General features: G+C 41.8%; 1 protein-coding gene across 2 annotated transcripts in view; it reads left to right on the forward strand.

The window, feature by feature from the left end:
• Positions 1–22,491, forward strand: part of LOC110509189 (excitatory amino acid transporter 5-like) — a 73,565-nt gene extending 51,074 nt beyond the window's left edge. The window contains exons 8-12 of one of the 2 annotated variants that reach the window (XM_036966850.1): positions 248–442; positions 11,117–11,251; positions 11,614–11,713; positions 15,385–15,390; positions 19,280–22,491. In XM_036966850.1, coding sequence (XP_036822745.1) covers positions 248–442; positions 11,117–11,251; positions 11,614–11,713; positions 15,385–15,390; positions 19,280–19,525 — 682 coding nt within the window. In that variant the 3' untranslated portion in view covers positions 19,526–22,491. The remainder of the gene's footprint in view (positions 1–247; positions 443–11,116; positions 11,252–11,613; positions 11,714–15,384; positions 15,391–19,279) is intronic. The other variant, XM_036966849.1, reaches the window with a different exon arrangement.
• The last annotated feature ends 231 nt before the right edge of the window (positions 22,492–22,722 follow it).

Consider the following 22,722-nt stretch of genomic DNA (forward strand, 5'->3'; position numbering starts at 1 on the left):
AATAGAGTTGAGCACAGCCCATTTCACCTTAATCTAATCATAGAAATAGAATCCCTAGAATGGACAAAACCCCTCAGACCATGCTGATTTGACTCAAACACATAGGTACAATCAATATGGCTGGCTGTCCACCCATCACTAAAGTTGAATGGTAATGCCTGTTCAGTTTACAAGACAATAGAGTTGAGCGAGTTTAATCCAATATTAATACTTATCTAAAACGCAATCTGCTCCTTTGTCTCCTCAGCTCTGCCACACTGCCTATAACCTTCAAGTGCCTCCTGGAGAACAACCACATCGACCGACGCATCATCCGCTTCGTACTCCCCGTGGGCGCCACCATCAACATGGACGGGACGGCACTCTATGAGGCAGTGGCGGCCATCTTCATCGCCCAGGTTAACAACTACGAGTTGGACTTTGGCCAGATCATCACTATCAGGTATGTATCCTATAGTTTTAGGGGGAGGGGAGAGTCAACAAATTCTTGTGAGAGAGTTTGTAGTATTTTAGGCCGGGATTCAATCAGAAATCACACTATAGCACACTTACTTTTAAGGGGGCACTGCAGTTGTATTCCCATTCTTGGTCTCATTATTTAAATATATGTACTCATTGATTCTTGAAAAATATAATGCCTCATGAGCTTACCCAATCAGAACCCAAAAATATAAGCTTGTTTTACTCCAATGTTTGTAATTAAAGTAAATGCAAACAAACTCTATATAGCCACAAAACATGGTTAAGGGGCCGATTCAATCAGATCCGCTTTAGCCAACATCCACATAGCTGATGTTTCGACGGTGCCGGATTGGAACTGGGTTAGAGCAGTCAAATCCACAGCGGCTTCTGGCATTATACAGTGCCTTGCGAAAGTATTTGGCCCCCTTGAACTTTGCGACCTTTTGCCACATTTCAGGCTTCAAACATAAACATATAAAACTGTATTTTTTTGTGAAGAATCAACAACAAGTGGGACACAATCATGAAGTGGAACGACTTTTATTGGATATTTTTTTTTCAACAAATCAAAAACTGAAAAATTGGGTGTGCTAAATTATTCAGCCCCCTTAAGTTAATACTTTTTAGCGCCACCTTTTGCTGCGATTACAGCTGTAAGTCGCTTGGGGTATGTCTCTATCAGTTTTGCACATCGAGAGACTGAATTTTTTTCCCATTCCTCCTAGCAAAACAGCTCGAGCTCAGTGAGGTTGGATGGAGAGTATTTGTGAACAGCAGTTTTCAGTTCTTTCCACAGATTCTCGATTGGATTCAGGTCTGGACTTTGACTTGGCCATTCTAACACCTGGATATGTTTATTTTTGAACCATTCCATTGTAGATTTTGCTTTGTTTTGGATCATTGTCTTGTTGGAAGACAAATCTCCGTCCCAGTCTCAGGTCTTTTGCAGACTCCATCAGGTTTTCTTCCAGAATGGTCCTGTATTTGGCTCCATCCATCTTCCCATCAATTTTAACCATCTTCCCTGTCACTGCTGAAGAAAAGCAGGCCCAAACCATGATGCTGCCACCACCATGTTTGACAGTGGGGATGGTGTGTTCAGCTGTGTTGCTTTTACACCAAACATAACGTTATGCATTGTTGCCAAAAAGTTCAATTTTGGTTTCATCTGACCAGAGCACCTTCTTCCACATGTTTGGTGTGTCTCCCAGGTGGCTTGTGGCAAACTTTAAACAACACTTTTTATGGATATCTTTAAGAAATGGCTTTCTTCTTGCCACTCTTCCATAAAGGCCAGATTTGTGCAATATACGACTGATTGTTGTCCTATGGACAGAGTCACCCACCTCAGCTGTAGATCTCTGCAGTTCATCCAGAGTGATCATGGGCCTCTTGGCTGCATCTCTGATCAGTCTTCTCCTTGTATGAGCTGAAAGTTTAGAGGGACGGCCAGGTCTTGGTAGATTTGCAGTGGTCTGATACTCCTTCCATTTCAATATTATCGCTTGCACAGTGCTCCTTGGGATGTTTAAAGCTTGGGAAATCTTTTTGTATCCAAATCCGGCTTTAAACTTCTTCACAACGGTATCTCGGACCTGCCTGGTGTGTTCCTTGTTCTTCATGATGCTCTCTGCGCTTTTAACGGACCTCTGAGACTATCACAGTGCAGGTGCATTTATACGGAGACTTGATTACACACAGGTGGATTGTATTTATCATCATTAGTCATTTAGGTCAACATTGGATCATTCAGAGATCCTCACTGAACTTCTGGAGAGAGTTTGCTGCACTGAAAGTAAAGGGGCTGAATAATTTTGCACCCCCAATTTTTCAGTTTTTGATTTGTTAAAAAAGTTTGAAATATCCAATAAATGTCGTTCCACTTCATGATTGTGTCCCACTTGTTGTTGATTCTTCACAAAAAAATACAGTTTTATATCTTTATGTTTGAAGCCTGAAATGTGGCAAAAGGTCGCAAAGTTCAAGGGGGCCGAATACTTTCGCAAGGCACTGTACCTAAAGCGGACATTGCCATTGGCTACACGGAGTCTCATTAAGAGAAATCCCACGCAGCCTTGTTTGTAAGTTAGAACACTGGAATGTGAAAAGTAATCTCCACCTCGATTAGGCTGATATATACCTCATCATTACACCTCATTATTTCTATATAGCCTACACTTTCTCGTTGTACACTTTAAGATGAGTGGGACGTGTGTGGCTTCGTGACAATGATCACAAGAGCAGCTGTTCACCGATTTGACAGCTGTAACACAGTTTCACCTCTGACACCACCAAATCATCAGCTATGCAGGTGTCTCTGGTTAACACTTGATCTGATTGAATCTAGGCCTAGAACTATCATTTTGGATATATGCATCCATATCATGAATGGTCAGTCCTTGCATCTATGTCTCTGTCTATGAATTTTGAAAGTGGTCACATTTCTTCAGCCCCATCACAATAGCAGTTTACAGAAACGGGCAGGGAGTGAGCTTTGTTGTTGTTTCAACTGCAGATTGCCGCTTTAAAAGTCATTTGTAATTGAGCCGACATCTGTAGCGTTTGCCTTGAATGCGATCTCCACGAACGCATTTAAAAGACATGCTGTCTACGAGCGAAATTGGGAACACCGGCCTTAGTATGAAAATGGATGCATGGCGTATCTGAATTACAATTGCAGACTGACTTCTTAAATACGTAGAAAGTATTTATGATTATAACATGTAATTTAAACAAATAGGTAAAAAACCTGGAGAAATGTTGGAAGATCCGATTATTGCAATGGAATTTCCTGGAATGGAATGGGGTGAAAAATACATGGTTATCATATAGATTGCTTAATCATCCAGTTATGTGTATTGCCTGTGTGGCTACATTTTATAGGCACCAATGATAAGCATTTGTGGAATTATTTGGTCCAAAATAGCACCAAGGGTACAACAAATCTCTAGCTTTGCGTTTTGTGCCACACAGACATGTATCTGGTGTTACAGTTTTTAGGATGAATGAATGAATATTATGAGATTATACTGAATCAAACACGTAGATAAATGCAGGCAGGCAGGCAGACAGACAGACTAGCCCAGACCCATCCTCCTCCATCACACCTGCAGATCTGCGGTGTAAAATGGCCTTGCTCTCCCCTAATTTAATGACATGTTAAACTGTAATATTATTTAGCAGACCTATCCTATCCTCCTCTACTCATCACAAACTGCTGCTTTCCAAAAGGAACCATATTCCCTATATAGTGCACTACCTTTGACCAGGGCCCATAAGGCTTTGGTCAAAAGTAGTGCACTAGATTGGGAATAGGGTGCCTATTTGGACACAGACCGACTGTGGCCAGGCAGGCAGTAATCTCCTGGCAGTAAGACCCATATGACCTGTATTACTCAGCTCTCTTGTCACGGCAGAGTTATCAGGAGGGTTTTTTAAAATTATTTTGTAGCGTCCTGTCTTTTCCTGTGACGTTTGGCTGTTCTTAGCGGAGTACTGGTCAATCTGTAGGCTGTAGTGTCCAGGGCTCCAGAGATAGACTGTGTGTCAGAGTGTATGTCCTAAATGGCACCATGTTCCCATTATAGTGCACTACTTTTGACCAGGTTCCATAGGGCTCTTGTTAAAAGTAGTGCACTATTTGCAACGCAGGATGTGTGTCAGTGTGTTCTCAGAGGCTTCCTAAACAGCGAGGCTAAACGGGACAGAAACTCAGCCATCGTGTCAAATGTCAATTACTGTATCTGTATTTTTGTGTCTGTGTGGGTGCACATAATATACAGTACATGATTTTATTTTATTTTATTAGGATCTCTTTTAGTCCCCATTTGGACTAATCTTCCAAGAGTCCTTAACATTAAAATACAATTTATAATACAAACACACTTTCACATATAACACACAATAACAAACATACATAATACACTAGCATAATGACCCAATAAATACTCAATCTAAAAAAATATTGATTCTTCATCTACTATAGTCCCACACCATTTTATATACTATATTTAAATTGTTTTTAAATAATGTTTAAACTTATATATTGAAAGGTTTCTAGTTTGCTCAGTTAATTTATTCCATTTCTTTATTGCTCTAAATCGAAATGTTCTTTTGACCATTTATTTTTTCTGTCTGGATGACGCATAGATGGTGGACAATCTATTCCTAGTATTTACGGAATGTCTGTCTCTTACCAACTGAATACCATTGTGAATAGAACTTTGCCGTTTTAAATGATGTACTGTGTATTATAAAATAAGATAAGCATGTTTTTTTCAATTATCTTGTCGATTGATGACCAACCAAGAACACTGCGCATGACTGCAACAGAAGAGCCATATCTCCGCCTTAAAACAATCCTTGCTGCTTTATTCTGTGCATTCTGCAGCCTCCTAACTTCACTAGATGATGCATTTCCCCAGACCACCGAACAATAGTTCACTTGACTCTCAACCAATGCCTGTGTTATTTGCTGAAGGATTTTCCCTGGTAAATATTTAGCTATCCTTCTGATTATGCATGCTGTTTTAATAATTTTTTTACATGAGTTATTTGAGACGACCATGATAAGCAGTTGATGTGCATGACAGGATGACAGGTCAAGGATTAGTACTAGGCCTGATTACCAACAATGACAAGACCGCCTACAGGGAGGAGGTGAGGTCCCTGGTGGAGTGGTACCAGGAAAATAACCTCTCCCTCAACGTCAACAAAATGAAGTAGCTGATCGTGGACTTTAGGAAAAAGCAGAGGGAGCACCCCCCTAGCCACATCGACCTTTGGCTTGGCCCCCAAGACCCTCACAAACTTTTACAGATGCACAATTGAGAGCATCCTGTCGGGCTGTATCACCGCCTGTTACGGCAACTGCACCACCCACAACCACAGGGCTCTCCAGAGGGTGGTATGGTCTGTCCAGCACATCACCGGGGGCAAACTGCCTGCCCTCCAGGACACCTACATCACCTGCTGTCATATGAAGGCCAAAAAGATCATCAAGGACATCAACCACCGGAGCCACGGACTGTTCACCCCGCTATCATCAAGAAGGCAAGGTCAGCACAGACAAAGCGGGGACCGAGAGACTGATAAACATCTCGCATCTCAAGGCCATCAGACTGTTAAATAGCCATCACTAGTCGGTTACCACCCGGCTACTCAACTCTGCACCTTAGCGGCTGCTGCCCTATACACTGTACATAGATATGGAATGACTGGCCACTTTAGAAATGGAACACTAGTCACTTTAATAATGTTTACATACTGTTTTACGCATCTCATATGTGTATACTGCATTCTATTCTACTGGATTTAGTCAATGCCACTCCAACATTGCTCGTCCTATTTCTTGATACCATTATTTTACTTTTAGATTTGTGTATTGTTGTTAATTGTTAGATACTACTGCACTTTTGGGGCTAGGAACACAAGCATTGTGACCAATACATTTGATTTTGAATTGATTTATTGGTAAACTTCTATCAACAGGTCACGTACCAAGAATCAATGGTTTCATTAGTCAGTTTGTCTTTCTTCTACTCTCTTTCTCTTGCTCTCCTGTTTTATTTATAACTATGTTTCAGGCCCCTCGACCATCCACTTAAGAAAAATCGGCTCACGGCTGAATGTAATTGGGGACCCTTGCCCTATGTACTACATGGCTGCATCCCAAATGGCACCCTATTCCTTATTCAGTGCAGTAATTTTGACCAGAGCCCAGTAGTGCACTGCATAGGGAATAGGGTAAGGGTCCCCAATTACATTCAGCCGTGATCCAATTTTTGTTAAGTGGATGGTCGGGGGGCCGGAACATAGTTCTAAATAATTTGTAGACTGCAAATTGACCGCAAGAATCCCAAACAGATATAGCACTTAACAAAATCAGAATAATTTCAAACCTTGATTACATTAGGATACAATCACATATGCTTCTCTGTTAAATGCATGGAATCACTTGGGAACAGATTTACTAAATTAAAATCACTTTGAGCTGATTTCCTGGTGATTTTTCAATGCTTCATGTCCAACATGCAAATTATTTTGGGGGCCAAATAAAATCACCCACGGGCCGAATATGACTTGAGTGCCGCCTTTTGGGGAACCCTGGCATAGGGAATAGGGTGCAATTTGGAATGCATCTATGGTTATATGACATAATTCATGCTCCCGAGTGGCGCAGCAGTCTAAGGCACTGCATCTCAGTGCAAGAGGCGTCACTACAGTCCCTGGTAGAATGGCGCTGGAAAGGATGGCTGATGTTTTAAGTGCTCCTAAACAGCTGTGCTATTTTGTTTTGTTTTTTTGCATTGTTTGGAACTAGTTTTTAAAAACGTATTTTGTACATAATGTTGCTGCTACCGTCTCTTATGACCAAAAATAACTTCTGGACATCAGAAGAGTGATTACTTGCTTCGAACTGGAAGAAGCTTTTTCCGACGCATATTATATACTGCTTTCTCGAGAACAACCCCAAATACTCATCATTTGCGTGAAGAAAAGACAGAGAAAAAGGGGGCAGAGGTCGGACTGCCTTCTGCAATCATTGCAAAATAAAGATTATCCTACCAACGGAACATTAAAAACTGTAATATCTTATGTTTCACTGAGTCGTGGCTGAACACCCTCCCTGTTCACCAACAACTGTGTTTCTAGACACGACTCCAACACCATCATTAAGTTTGCTGACGACACAACACCGACAACGATGAGACAGCCTATAGGGAGGTCAGTGTGGTGGAAAGACAACAACCTCTGCCTCAATGTGAGCATGACAAAGGAGCTGATCGTGGACTACAGGAAAAGGCGTGTCAAGAGGCCCCCATTAACCTGTCTACGATATTGGTTCCCAATTGGGAATCAACCCTCCCACGTTCAGCTGAAACGGCAGCGCATGGAACGCAAAAATATTCTTAAAAATATTTAACCTCCACACATTAACAAGTCCAATAGCTCAAATGAAAGATAAACACCTTGTTCATCTAGCCAGCAAGTCAGATTTCTAAAATGTTTTACGGCAAAAACATAGCACATATATATGTAAAACCACCACCAGACACAGCTCATTTGAATAGCCAAAACATGCAATCAACAAACGCAGGATTAAAAAATAAATCGCTCACTAACCTTTTGAAAATCTTCATCAGATGACAGTAATATGACATGTTACACAGTACATATTTTTTTTGTCAATAATATGCCATTTATATCCATAAATGTCCATTTACAGTGAGTTCACGTTCAGAAATTACTCAAAAATGCCCGCAGGAAATCTAGGTAGCGCGGCAAGATAACGTAAATAGACATCATAAACTTTGACTAAATATACATGTTCTACATATAGTTAGAAAGATACACTGCTTCTTTATGCAACCGCTTTGTTAGATTTATTTTTAAAGTTACAGAAATCGCACACTATTCAATATGCTGAGACGGCGCTCAGTTCCAAGCTACATTTCTACGTAATGTTGGAGTCAACAGAAACACAGATTTAAGCATAAATATTCCCTTACCTTCGATGGTCTTCGTTCAGAATGTTCTGGAAGGCTTCATACTTACCCAATACATTGTTTGGTTTCAAGTCTTGCGTCTTTGTATTAGCTACTGCTAATAACATCAGCTGAAATGCACCCAAAACGTCCTCTGGTCCGGAAAAGTTGCGCATCAAAACTTCAAAATTACATATTATATGTCGACTAAACAGGTCAAACTAAGTGCAGAAGCAAGCTTTATGATGTTTTAGACACGCAAAACAAACTTCAATTCAATCGGCCATCGTCTGCCCTTCTCTTGAGTGCTGGAACAAAGGAATGGCTGGGACCAATTCGCGCCCCTACGCACAGCCTATTTTCTCGTGGCACGCACTAATTTCACTCCCATAGGGTCAATTCTCGCGGGATTTGAACGATTCAAAGCTCTACTGAAAGAGGACATCTAGCGGAAAGTCTCCCCAGAATCATAACTGGTTGGGAAGGGTGGGGGCCATGACGTCAAAGTTGCTCCAACTTTCATGGCCACAAAAACTAGTTTGGAAGAATGCCTGCCCTGTGAGTTCTGCTATACTTACAGACATAATTCCAACGGTTTTAGAATCTTTAGAGTGTTTTCTATCCAATAATATTTTTTATTTGCATATATTAGCAATTTTTGACAGATTTTTTTTTCAGTTTACTAGGGGTACCCAATCTCTCCAAAGGGGACATATGTCTGCCATATCCTTAACAGGTTTAACATCGACTGGGCTGTAGCGCAGCGGGTCGAGAGTTGAAAAGTTCCTTGGTGTACACATCACCAACAAACTATCATGGTCCAAACACACCACTCCCCGAGAGACTGAAGAGACTTTGCATGGGTCCTCAGATCCACAAAAAGTTCTACAGCTAAACCATTGAGAGCATCCTGACCGGTTGCATCACCGCCTGGTATGGCAACTGCTCGGCATCTGGTCGTAAGGCGCTACAGAGGGTAGTGCGTACGGCCCAGTACATCACTGGGCCAAGCTTCATGCCATCTAGGACCTGTATACTAGCCGGTGTCAGAGGAAGGCCCTAAAAATTGTCAGAAACTCCAGTCACCCAAGTCATAGACTGTTTTCTCTGCTACCACACGATAAGCGGTACCGGAGTGCCAAGTATAAGACCAAAAGGCTCCTTAAAACCTGTTATGGCAAGGCGATCCCCTAGGGGAACTCTCCCCCCCATTCAGCTGAAAAGGTGGCGCAGGGAATTCAAAAATATTCTTTAGAAATATTTAACTTTCACACAAGTCCAATACAGCAAATGAAAGATAAACATATTGTTCATCTACCCATCCTGTCCGATTTTATAAATGTTTTACAGCGAAAACACAACATATATTTATGTTAGACCACTACCAAATTTGAAAAAAAACAGCAATTTTTCCCAGCCGAAGATAGAGTCACAAAAACAGGATTAGAGACAAAAAAATTAATCACCAACATTTGAAAATCTTCATCAGATGACTTATATCCACAAATCTGTTTACATTGACGCCATGTTCAGAAATGCCTCCAAAATATCCGGAGGAATTATAGAAAGCTACGCCAGATAACAGAAATACTCATCATAAACTTTGACTAAAGATACATGTTCTACATATAAGTAAAGATACACTGGTTCTTAATGCAACCGCTGTGTCAGATTTTTTTTAAACGTTACGAAAAAAGCCTACGATGCAATAATCTGAGACAGCGCTCAGACGTAAATATATTTCTGCGCCATGTTGGAGTCAACAGAAATTCGAAATTACATCATAAATATTCCCTTACCTTTGATGATCTTTCATCAGAATGCAGTGCAAGGAGTCCTAGTTCCACAATAAGTAGTTGTTTTGTTCCATAATGTCCAATACTAGTGTCCAATTAGCTGCATTTGCTAGCACTTTCAGCTCACGTGCCCAAAAGCTGACGCTGGTCCTGGAGAACTCGGATGAAAACTTCAAAAATATATATTCCAGGTCGAATAAACTGGTCAAACTAAGTAGAGAATCAATCTTCAGGATGTTATTTTCATATATATCCAATAACGTTCCAACCGGATCATACGTTTTCATCTGCAGCCAAATGGAACGACGGTGACACCCACAGAGAAATGCGCCACAGGGAAATTGCATTCTGCCAAGTCCCCTCCCATTTGGTCAAAGTTCACACCAGAGGCTCCATTCCATGTTCTACTGAATGAGGACATCTAGTGGAAGGCGTAGGAAGTGCTAACATATCCATATCTTATTTGGAAGGGAAGGGGCGATGACGTCAAATTTGACCCACATTCAGAATTTCACTTCCTGTTTGGAAGATTGCCTGCCCTATTGAGTTCTGTTATACTCACAGACATAATTCAAACAGTTGTAGAAACTTCAGTGTTTTCTATCCAATAGTAATAATAATATGCATATATTAGCAATCTAGGACAGAGTAGGATGCAGTTCACTGTGGGCACGCAATTCATCCAAAGTGAAAATACCTATCCCCAACAAGTTTTAACAGCTTCTACCCCGAAGCCATAAGACAGCTGAACAATTGATCAAATGGCCACCGGACTATTTACATTGACCCTCCCACATTTGTTTTGTACACTGTTGCTACTCGCTGTTTATCATCTAAGCATAGTCACTTCACCCTTACCTCCATGTACAAATGACCTTGACTAACCTGTAGCCCTGCACATTGACTCGGTACTGGTACCTCCTGTATACAGCCTCATTATTGTTAATTTAGTGTTATCATTTATAATTTTTTACTTTAGTTTATTTGGTAAACAATTTCTTAACTCTTTCTTGAACTGCACTGTTGGTTAAGGGCTTCTAAGTAAGCATTTCACGGTAAGGTCTACACTGTTGTATTCAGCGCTTGTGAAAAATAAAGTTTGATTTGATTTGGTTCGAATCCAGGCTGTGTCACATCTGGCCGTGATTGGGAGTCCCATAGGGCGGCGTACAATTGGCCCAACATCGTCTGGGTTTGGCCGGGCTAGGCCGTTATTGTAAATAAGATTTTGTTCTTAACTGACTTGCCTAGTTAAATAAAGGTTAAATAAATAAAAAAACAATACAAAAATTCTGAGGTGTTGGACACTGTGCAGATTTGTGCTAACACAGTTAAGGTCACTGTTTAATTTCCTCTCTCTCCTGATCCCAGTATCACAGCCACAGCTGCCAGTATTGGTGCAGCTGGAATTCCGCAGGCAGGACTGGTCACCATGGTGATCGTGCTAACCTCAGTGGGCCTGCCCACTGATGACATCACACTCATCATTGCTGTGGATTGGGCGTTGTAAGTATACAACGCTTCTGTTTGATCTTCACCCCCAGTTTCTCTTTATGTTTAGACATAATAAAAGTTGATAAAGGGTGAGGTGTTGATAAAGTTAAGCCTAAGCAAAGTTTGCCGTATTTTACATAGTCAATCAAAAAGTAGTCATGTTATTAAAAAATATCATTGTACTGAGATATTACAAAAAGTTGATTTTAAAATATATAACAAAGTGATATCAATATGTCACAAAAACTGTGATACTGTAATGTGTTACTAGTGCTCCCACAACACTACTAGACTGTAGCTTCAGTGTGTGTGCAGTGCACCAACAGAGCCTCCCACCACCGCTAAGGCAGCTGAACCTCCGTTTTGTGTTCCAGAGACCGTTTCAGGACAATGGTCAACGTGATGGGAGACGCTTTGGCCACGGGGATCATGGCTCACATCTGTAGAAAAGATTTTGTCAAGGAGGGAGAGCAGGTGAGAGAAACTCTGTTCCTCAATATGCATTCCACCGTGCTCCGAGTGCGTTCTCCAAGGAAGTTCTCTTGAGTACGTTCTTGTGAGGACGAGAATGTGGAGAACGCATAAAACATTACATTTTAGAAGCACTTGCACTCCCCCTACTGTATTACCTCAAGCTGCACCTCCCCATTCACTGGACCAAAGAAGATATACACAACGCAAACGTTTTACTTCATAACTATCAGCTAGCTATCTACAGAGCACTGGAAAGGTATTCAGACCCTTTGACTTTTTCCACATTTTGTTACATTACAGCTTTATTTTAAAATCCTCATCAATCTTCACACAATACCCCAAAATGACAAAGTAAAAACTGGTTTTTAGAAATTCTTGCAGATTTATTACAAATAAAAAACAGGAATATCTATTTACCTAAGTATTCAGACCCTTTGCTGTGATACTCGAAATTGAGCTCATGTGGAGCCTGTTTCCATTGAGCATCCTTGAGATGTTTCTACAACTTGAATGGAGTACACCTGTGGTAAATTAAATTGATTGGACCTGGCACCATCCCTATGGTGAAACATGGTGGTGGCAGCATTGTGCTGTGGGGATGTTTTCAGTGGCAGGGACTGGGAGACTATTCAGGATTGAGGGAAAGATGAACAAAGCAAAGTACAGAGAGATCCTTGATGAAAACCTGCTCCAAGACTGGGGCAAAGGTTCACTTTCCAACAGGACAACGACCCTAAGCACACAGCCAAGACAACGCAGGAGTGGCTTGGGGACAAGTCTCTGAATGTCCTTGAGTGGCCCAGCCAGAGCCTGGACTTGAATCCGATCAAACATCTCTGGGGAGACCTGAAAACAGCGGCACTCCCCATCAAACCTAACAGAACTTGAGAGGATCTGCATTGAAGAATGGGAGAAACTCCCCAAATACAGGTGTGCCAAGCTTGTAGCGTCCTACCTAAGAAGAGTCGAGACTGTAATCGACACAAAAGGCGCTTCAAAGTACTGAGTAAAGAGTCTGAATACTTGTTTAAATTAAATAATAAAAATAAAAAACATTTGCAAAAAAATATTTAAACTTGTTTTTTTTCATTCTGGGTATTTTTGGTGGATGGATGAGGAAAAAAAACGATATATTCCATTTTAGAATAAGGCTGTAAAGTAACAAAATGTGGAAAATTCAAGGGGTCCGAATACTTTCCGAGGGCACTATATATGAGAATCGTAATAAAATTAACCAGATAGTTTAACAGCCAAAAATTCCCTAAAACTAAAGTTATGCAAGGTAGATCTCAATTATTTGTGGGTAGCTAGGTAACAATTATTTGTGGCTATCTGGCTAGCTAACAGTAGTAGCTAGCCAGTTATCCCAATTTACTTATTATTGGCTTGCGGTCTACGGTACATAGGCAGGTTGTAACGGGATTTTTCCGTCGAAGGAGAGGCGGACCAATACGCAGCGTGGTTGAAGTTCATGGTTTTTGAATAAGAAAAACTATACATGAACAAACTACAAAACAATAAATGTTAAAATCCGAAACCAGTCCCATGTGGTACAAACACTGACACAGGAGACAATCACCCACAAAACCCAACACCAAACAGGCTACCTAAATATGGTTCCCAATCAGAGACAATGACTAACACCTGCCTCTGATTGAGAACCATATCAGGCCAAACACAGAAACAGACAAACTAGACACACAACATAGAATGCCCACTCAGATCACACCCTGACCAAACAAAACATAGAAACATACAAAGCAAACTATGGTCAGGGTGTGACACAGGTAAACATGCCAAAATTAACACGGCATGTATTTCTTAACGTATCTAGATAAAATATTGTAGTCAGGCAACATGTGAGATGTGAATAGAAAACACTTCATTCTGAAGTCGGAGTGTATATTCTCTCATTTCAGCTCAAATAATGTCCGCCATTGATTTTAAGTGTTTTTCATATTTTTTTATGTGTAGGGCGTCAAATTTCTGTGCATACTTTCTGTTGAAGCTTGCATTGATGCAAGCTTCAAAATATGTACAAACGGAGTGCACTTTCGAGAAGTGCCCTCCATGCTTCGTTTCACATACTTTGATTTGGACTACGACCCTCCCGTGCTCCAATTTGCATGCTCTGAGCACAGTAATATGCAAATGAGAAACACATGCTAACACAATTCCGGACACACAAGGATCAAGGTTATGAACTTTCCATTCGAGAAAGTTTCATTTCCATTTTCCAATAAAAAAGGGCTCTATTCAATCAGATCCACTTTAGCCGACATCCGCATAGCGGTGTCGGAGGTGGAACGATAATGACTGGGTATTGTAACTCCAGTTATGAGTAGAGCTCAGCCCCATAGGGGGGCTTCATTCCTACTGGTTTACACTGCTGCAAAGCAGTATCGCCTGAGAAATTAATTATGCACACACCATCCGCCAATGGTGTCCCTATATATTGAGGCTCCCCCAAAATGATTTGCAGCGAGACTTCTGAAGTTGGACAGGGCTAGAAAGCCTATAGGGCTCCGCTCTACTCATATACAGTAGCTGTGCATGGGTAAAATCACAGGTGAAGACAAACCAGAAGAAAAAAAAACATATTACAATCTATTTTGTGATGCTTGTGTTGTTTGCTCTATAACCCATTTGTCTATACGCCACTGTGATATACAATAATGCCTTGACAACAGAAAGAGTCACCCAGTAGCGGAATAAATTCAACCACACATACAGTACGTTTGTTTCATCACAAAACCAAAGAGCAACATCTGTCGGGTGAAGTAAATATTGCATGTAACAAACAGTTACAAGACTTACAACATGGTCAAGCAAGTTAATGCTTCCTAGCCTGCATGCTAGCCTAACTTTCTCACATGGGCAACAAGTTAGCTAGCTAGTTAGTTAACGTGAGCCTACTAGACTACATTTAGGCTACATATTCAACTTCAATCATCTCAGGCCAGTGGCACAATACAACGTATGAATTTATGGTTAGATCAGAATCGTCGTTATAATCATTGGCCTGTACAGAGAATAAAGTCAAAACCACAAGTCCAAATCCCCATCTCCCTCCATGGCTTAGAAAATGGATGATTTTCTAAGCTACGGAGACCAGAAACAGACACGTTTTTCTGACAATGAGGTTTTCCTTTTGATGTGTGGTGGGGGGTTGGTGCGCCAGGACTACCCACAGTTGAGCTCAGCTCGACGCGGATTGTCTAATTCTTTCATAAAATAAATATTAAGGGAGGCCAAATGCTTTCTGGGATAAATCAACAAATATTAAGACGTCAACATGTCATACTCTTTTTGTCCATACAGCATCAGATACAGAGAATGGATAACAAACACATACTGAGACAGAGGGGCTCTGTTTCCCTCGCTCGGATGATTTTGCTGGTGAGATAGATTCAGCGAATTGAAGGAAAATGATAAAAACACAGAGAGATGAAAAATAAATGTTTTTATAATAAAATGTGTTTTATTGGTCAAATATACAATACAGTCGGCACTTTAACCTCACAGTCATTGTATTATTTCAAATCCGAAGTGCTGGAGTACAGAGCCAAAACAACAACACATTTGTCATGGTCCCAATACTTTTGGAGTTCACTGTACATCGTAAAGCTCCGCCCCATAGGGGGCTTCGCTCTTATTGGTTTAGGGCGGAGCTCAGAGTGGTATTGCGGGCTCGTCGGAGGATCTCCATATTCTAATGAAAAAAGTGCACTCGAAGAATTATGTCACGGGGCCTCTCCCCATCCCGGGGCTTTGGGCGCAGTGACCGGTGGGCTCGATCAATCAGGGGCTTTTCATCTAAGGCAAGAACATCCTTCAGCAGCCCTGAAACAAAATCCGTGGCGCGATGCATTTCCGTTGACTCTGGGACCGATACAAGTCTCAGATTATTGCGGCGAGAGAATCCCTCTAAAGTCACACAGCTCTCCTTCACCTTTTTCAAATCCGCAGCTAGGCGTTTAACTTCAGCCTCCAGGGATGTAGTTAAATCGGAGACATTAGTAGCGGAGGTCTCCAGTGCTGCAATCGTTGTAGTGTGTGACGCTGTTGTTGTTTTGAGTAATGTGATTGCTGGCACAGTCTCGTTCCGCAGGATGGTTAAATCTGCTTTTAAAGTATCAGAAACCTCCTGTATTCTGGCCTCAATCGTAGCAACCACCTGTGTTTTCATTTCAACTACCTCAGAGCGTAGTAGTTTGATGGCCTCGAGAATGTTCATTTCAGCGCCGCCAGGCCAAGCCGCACCCCCGGGTAAAGTGTGCGTCCCCGGGCCCTCAGACTCAGGAGAGGGCAGTGATGAGAGCGGGTCTTGTAGGCCGGGTTTTCTCAAAGTCATGCTTTTGGCCTTATTCTTGGTCGACATGCTGACATTCGGAAGCAAAGTAGTCTTGGTTTTTACGGAAAGGGATCAACAAATTAATATTTGAAAATAAATACGGTTCTGCTGCAAAATTCACATAAACTTTAAGAATACCACGGGAGCAAACAGAAAACACGTCAGTCCCACATGGCGTCCCTCCTATCCCCCTGGGAAACAGTGTTTAAACCCTTTACAATGAAGATCTGTGAAGTTATTTGGATTTTTACGAATTATCTTTGAAAGACAGGGCCCTGAAAAAGGTATGTTTCTTTTTTTGCTGAGTTTAGCTTCTATGCACACTTCAAGGCAAGCAACACTAACATCCATAGTCTTGAAATGCTTTAAAAGGCTTTTCATGGCTCACATCAACACCCAAAAGATCCACAGATGTCTACTGCACTCCACACTGTCCTCACTCACATGGGCAAAAGGAATCATGTTTAGTGCTTTGACCTCTCCTGTGATTTCATTGATTTACCAAAACCCTCATGAAATCACTGAGGCGTACACCTTCATAGTGGACAGGGAGCGTTGCTTATTATTTAACAGGGACTGTAAGAACAAGATAATAGTTTTCACCTGGCAACTGGGTCGACATTCTCCTCCTCACACCATTGTGTAAAAACATTCCATTTGCTGGCATAAGTCCTAGATGTGGAACCGGCCCGCGCACCCTGTATTGTGTGAAGCATCTGTATAGACTGGAATGTGAGAGGAGACTCTTCCCATCAGGACACCATGTGTCAGTATGCTCGGAGAATGGTCTCTCCAATGGTCCAGATCCGCTCAGAGGTTGCTGGGAATGACCAACAGCCGGTGATGATGACGCACAGGGATAGACGCAGCTATGCGAACCACCTAGCCTGCACATGTGTAGCAGCCCTAATGGGACTACTGCGTGGGCTGACGACATGATTCCCAACAAGGACATCACAGAGAACACCGTTATTATGGGCATCAGATGGAACCGCATGAGAGCTGAGTGGAGAGCGTCTCTTCTGGGGTCTAAGATTCGTGCCAACATGGTTGCAGTGTCTAACTGGATCCCCAAGTAGACAATCGGCTGAGTTGGGGCCAAATTCAATGCGAAACCAAGATGCATGAGCTGTATCCCCAGTCTCTTTGTGTGTGTAATTGCCAGGTCCACTGATGGGCGACAACCAACAAGTAAGTAAGCCAAGTAAGCCAACACCACACTTCTGGAGTGGCCAGGGAGTACCTCAATGGCTCCCTCGTGTATTCATACACTATTCCCCTGAAGGCGAAGCAGAGAAACTTCCCATGGCACAGTTTCACTAGCAGTTTCACGAGCTGCCCAGTGACACGAGCCTACCAGATGAGCGAAATGCCTTTTATACTCTCTTCAAGGCAAGCAACACTGAACCATGCATGAGAGCACCAGCTGTTAATCACAACTGTGTGATTATGTTCTCCGTAGCCGATGTGAGTAAGCCCTTGAAACAGGTCAACATTCACAAGGCCGCAAGGCCAGACGGATTACCAGGACGTGTACACAGAGCATGCGCTGACCAACTGGCAAGTGTCTTCACTGACATTTTCAGCCTCTTCCTGACCGAGTCTGTAATACTGTACCCACGTGTTTCCCAGAAACACTAGACCCACTCTAATGTGCATACCGCCCTAACAGATCCACAGATGATGCAATCTCTATTACACTCCACACTCAGCTCAGTGTTCAACACCATAGTGTCCTCAAAGCTCATCACTAAGCTAAGAACCCTGGGACTAAACATTGTTATTGACAGGGCTGTAGTGTAGTGGATCGAGAGCTTCAATTTCCTTGGTGTCCATGTCACTAACAAACTATTATGGTCCAAACACACCAAGATAGTCATGAAGAGGGCACGACAATGCCTATTCCCCCTCAGGACACTGAAAAGATTTGGCATGGGTCCTTAGATCCTCAAAAAGTTATACAGCTTCATCGTTGAGAGCATCTTGACTGGTTGTATCACCACTTAATATGGCAACTGCTCGGCATCCAACCGCAAAACCCTACAGAGGGTAGTGCGAATGGCCCAGTACATCATTGGGGCCAAGCTTTTTACCATCCAGGACCTCTTATACCAGGTGGTGTCAGAGGAAGGCCCTAAAAACTCAACTAAGTAATAGACTGTTTTCTCTACTACCGCACAGCAAGTGGTACTGGAGAGCCAAGTCTAGGTCCAAAAGGCTCCTAAACAGCTTCTACCCCCAAGCCATACGACTGCTAATCAGTTAATCAAATTGCTACCCAGACTATTTGCATTGACCCCCTTTTTCATGCTGCTACTACTCGCTGTTTATTATCTATGCATAGTTACATTACCTCTACCTACAGTACCAGTCAAAAGTTTAGACACACCTACTCTTTCAAGGGGTTTTCTTTATTTTTACTATTTTCTACATTGTAGAATAATAATGAAGACATCAAAACTATGAAATAACGTAGTAACCAAAAAAGTGTTAAACAAATCAAAACATATTTTATATTCTTCAAAGTAGCCACCCTTTGCCTTGATGACAGCTTTGCACACTCTTGGAATTATCTCAACCAGCTTCATGAGGTATTCACCTGGAATGCATTTCAATTAACAGGTGTGCCTCATTAAATGTTAATTTGTGGAATTTCTTTCCTTCTTAATGCATTTGAGCCAATCAGTTGTGTTGAGACAAGGTAGGGGTGGTAAACAGAAGACCGCTGTCATCAAGACAAAGGGTGGCTACCTTGAAGAATCTTAAATATAAAATATGTTTTGATTTGTTTAACAATTTCTGTTTTTGCAATCAGACTGGATTTATTAGGGAATTACCCTCTTACTCAAATATTTATAATCTTCTCAATTATATGTTCACTCCATCTCCCTCAACTAAAGCTGATTAGTTTCCTAATTTCTCTGGACACAATACAAATATTAGATCAGGTACAGTAGTCACTGCCACAGCTATTTGTTTTGCATAGGGAATGATCATTTTGGCTATTCAGACATGTTGTTATGAGATAAAAGAACATTAAAACAAAGTTTCAAGTGCAGCTTGTGTTGGCCGCTTACATTTTTTGTTTTCTTTCTACTTCCCATTGCGTCCTGACATTTGAACCAGCAGTGGACCTGTCCATTTTTTTTGCATAGGGAGTTCTTTGCTTTAGCACAAATTCATGGATTGATTCCTTCTTCTACCCCCTTCAGGTACCTTTGATCTGCGAGACCAAGCCCATGGTCAGCATCCAGCAGATGACGTACCAGAAGAACGGTGGGTACCAGCCCCCTCCCTGCGGACCGGGGGGCCCGGACGTGGCTCGTCTGATGCAGCTGGAGGAGGGGGTACGGCCTGAGCAGAGGAAGAGGAACCCCCACGCTCCCCAACACAAGAGGGAGCACAAGGACAAGGACCACTGCTCCATCGACATGAATGGCCTGGAGACCAACGTATAGACATAGTTATCATTGAGCTGCATCCTGATTCGTCACACTTCTCCCAAAGAGTGCATTTGCACACTCCCCATCATGAATCTAAGAATGGTGGATCTAACAACTCCCTCCAGCCAATTCTTAGCCTACACCAATCCTACGCTTTTAAGTCCATGATGAGAAGTGGGAAAATGCATACTTTGGAAAAAGTGTGGAGTAACTGAATGCAGCCAGTATCATAGCTACAGGGGAGAGAGGGAGAGAGGAAGGACTGACTAACTGCACCAGAGCTCGGGATGACCAACCCGACCCTAGCTGGCACATTATGGTCCACTGTGGATGCAATTCAGAGGATGTGTAAAGAAAATAGGATTTTCTACATTACGTATATTACGACCCACTATGATTGTGTATATTTTTGTGTATATATTTACAAGACTTATTATACTATGCACCAGCAGCAGAGTGATATGGTGGGAGACATTCTGTACATTGAGACATTCTATATGATGAGACATTCTATATGAAGTGCTAACATTCTATTTATTGAGGAGACATTCTCTATGATGAGGAGACATTTCATACAATGAGAAGACATTTTGCACAGTTTATTAGGTACACCACCACGTTCAATGGTTTGCTCCTACAGCTAGTAAATCAGGTGGCCGTGGCTTGCTATATAAAGCAGGCAGACAGGCATCGAGGCAATCAGTTACTGTGACCTAAACGACTGAGCGTAATATGATTGTCGGTGCCAGGCGCACCGGCTCCAGTATCTCAGAAATGGATGAACTCCTAGGCTTTTCACACACAACAGTGTCTAGGGTTTACCCAGAATGGTGCAACAAACAAAAAAACATCCAGTCGATGGCAGGCAGTCCAATGGACGAAAACATCTTGTTGATGAGAGGTCGAAGGAGAATGGCAAGAATCGTGCAAGCTAACAGACGGGCCACCAACAGGCAACTAACGGTGTAGCGCAACAGTAGTGTGCAGAACAGCATCTCGGAACGCACAACTCGTCAGTCCTTGCCACAGATGGGCTGTTGCAGCAGACGAACACACCGGGTTCCACTCATATCAGCTAAAAACAAGAAGGGTCTCCAGTGGGCATGCCATCACCAACACTGGACAATTGAGGAGTGGAAAAACAGTGCCTGGTCTGATGAATCCCGGTTCCTGTTGAGTAATGCTGATGGCAAAGTCAGGATTTGAGCAGCATGAGTCCAAATCAAATCAAATCACATTTGATTGGTCACATACACGTGTTTAGCAGATGTTATTGCGGTTGTAGTGAAATGCTTGTGCTTCTAGCTCCAACAGTGCAGTAACATCTAACAAGTAATATCTAAGAATTACACAACACATACCCAATGCACGCAAATCTAGTAAAGGAATTAAGAATATAAAAATATATGGACAAGCAATGTCCATGGCCTCATCCTGCCTGGTGTCAGTTGTGCAAGCTGGTGGCAGTGGTATAATAGTGTGGAATGTTTTCCTGGCACACGTTATGTCCCTTCATACCAATTGACCAACATTTCCATGAACTCAGGCTGTTCTGGAGTCAAAGGGGGGTCCGACCCGGTCCTAGATGGGTGTACCTAATAAACTGACAGGTGTACCTAGTATATGACAAGTATCAGGAGACAGAAGGGATAATGAAGAACTGTGGGAAACTTCAGAGAGGGCTTGGGGATCTGTGGACCTGTGGATGATGACAGGACATCTAAGCTTGAGCTTTGGCCTTCCATCTTCACCTTAGTTAATCAACTCCCCCCCCCCTCACAGTGGATGTGTGAGTCTGTCCGTCTGTCTGTCTGTCGAGCTGAGAGGTGAATGTGACGAACACTCTCCTTACATAGACAATGCTTGTGGACTATGGACAAACAGGAAGTGCGCATTTCTTTAAAAAAAAAGATATTATAAACTAAATGTTCCCTCTAATCCCCCACATGGGGTTACGGATATTTCAGGCTAATTGGTTAGGCTTATATACTAAGCAGGTTACTCTCACAATCATCATTGGAGGTTATTTGTAAAACTTTACAGCTAAGGTAAAATCTAGAATCCGTTTTTTTAATCTCCACATGTGAAACAAAGGTATACATAGGCTATCTAACGTTTTATATCATTGAGAAACTGGTCGGTACATTTACACTGGCTGTTAAGTTTTCTGAAGACCTCTTTTATCAATATCTAGAATGGCTTTTCAAGACATTCGTGTTCACATCTAACAGAGAAGGGATCTACAGAGCTCAAATACACTCTACTCTGCTCTTCTTCCTCAGCAAACGGACCCATATTGCTTCTCTCACTGATTTCAACCTTTTGATACCTTTTCTCCTTAAAATGTCCTTCCCATGATCTTCTTTGCCTTTTTATCCCCTTAAACAAGGTAGTACACACCTGCCTCATATATGGTGACTGGCATGATGGAAACAATTTCTGTGTACCAAACAGCATCCTATTCTCTATACAGCGCACTATATACAGTAGGGAATAGGATTTGGGGGAAACACAATGACAGAGACAGGTATGTGTAAGAGCCATACTGCTCTGGGAGGTGTTAACAGTTGTTGAAACATTTCTGGAGTGTCAAGTTCTTGCACCAACCCTAGTCCCTCTTTGCCTTAAAGTACAAAGGAGAAGCATGTGGGGAGATAGAGTATGGGTACACCACAAAACATATGGGGGTACACCTAATACATTCAAGGCAAAAGCAGCAAGCTGCAATAAAACAACCACAGGCCATACTCTGAACTTTGCTTCGTATGTATATATATTTATTTTAAAAGTGAAAAATCTTTTGCAGTTTGTATAAACATAGAGTATGACTCAACAGGCACCATTCTATCTTTGTTATGAAATGAACAATTATTAATTGTTTCATCTATTCCAATTGCACTAGATGTTTTTCTGTTTTTCTGTATAAAAAAAAGGCAAAAAATGAAAATATATTGGAAGGAAACACAAATACACATTTTATTGAACTGTGGTGTGTAGTATGTTTTGATTGTCTGATGAGTTGGTTTTCTTATTTGAAACCTGTATTTTTGGATAGCTAGTTGGATTTTTGGAGTTTAATTTTCTTGGCATCACAAAAAAACATATTTGGCACCTTATGGTGAACAAAAAGACAGGAAATGTAAATGGTTCAAAGTAGACCCAGAACACAAAAGCGACACAGGAAACTTGCAAACATTTTTAAATGGTCCTCT

The sequence above is a fragment of the Oncorhynchus mykiss genome, chromosome 28 (genome assembly GCF_013265735.2).
Source record: "Oncorhynchus mykiss isolate Arlee chromosome 28, USDA_OmykA_1.1, whole genome shotgun sequence".
Lineage (NCBI taxonomy): Eukaryota > Metazoa > Chordata > Actinopteri > Salmoniformes > Salmonidae > Oncorhynchus > Oncorhynchus mykiss.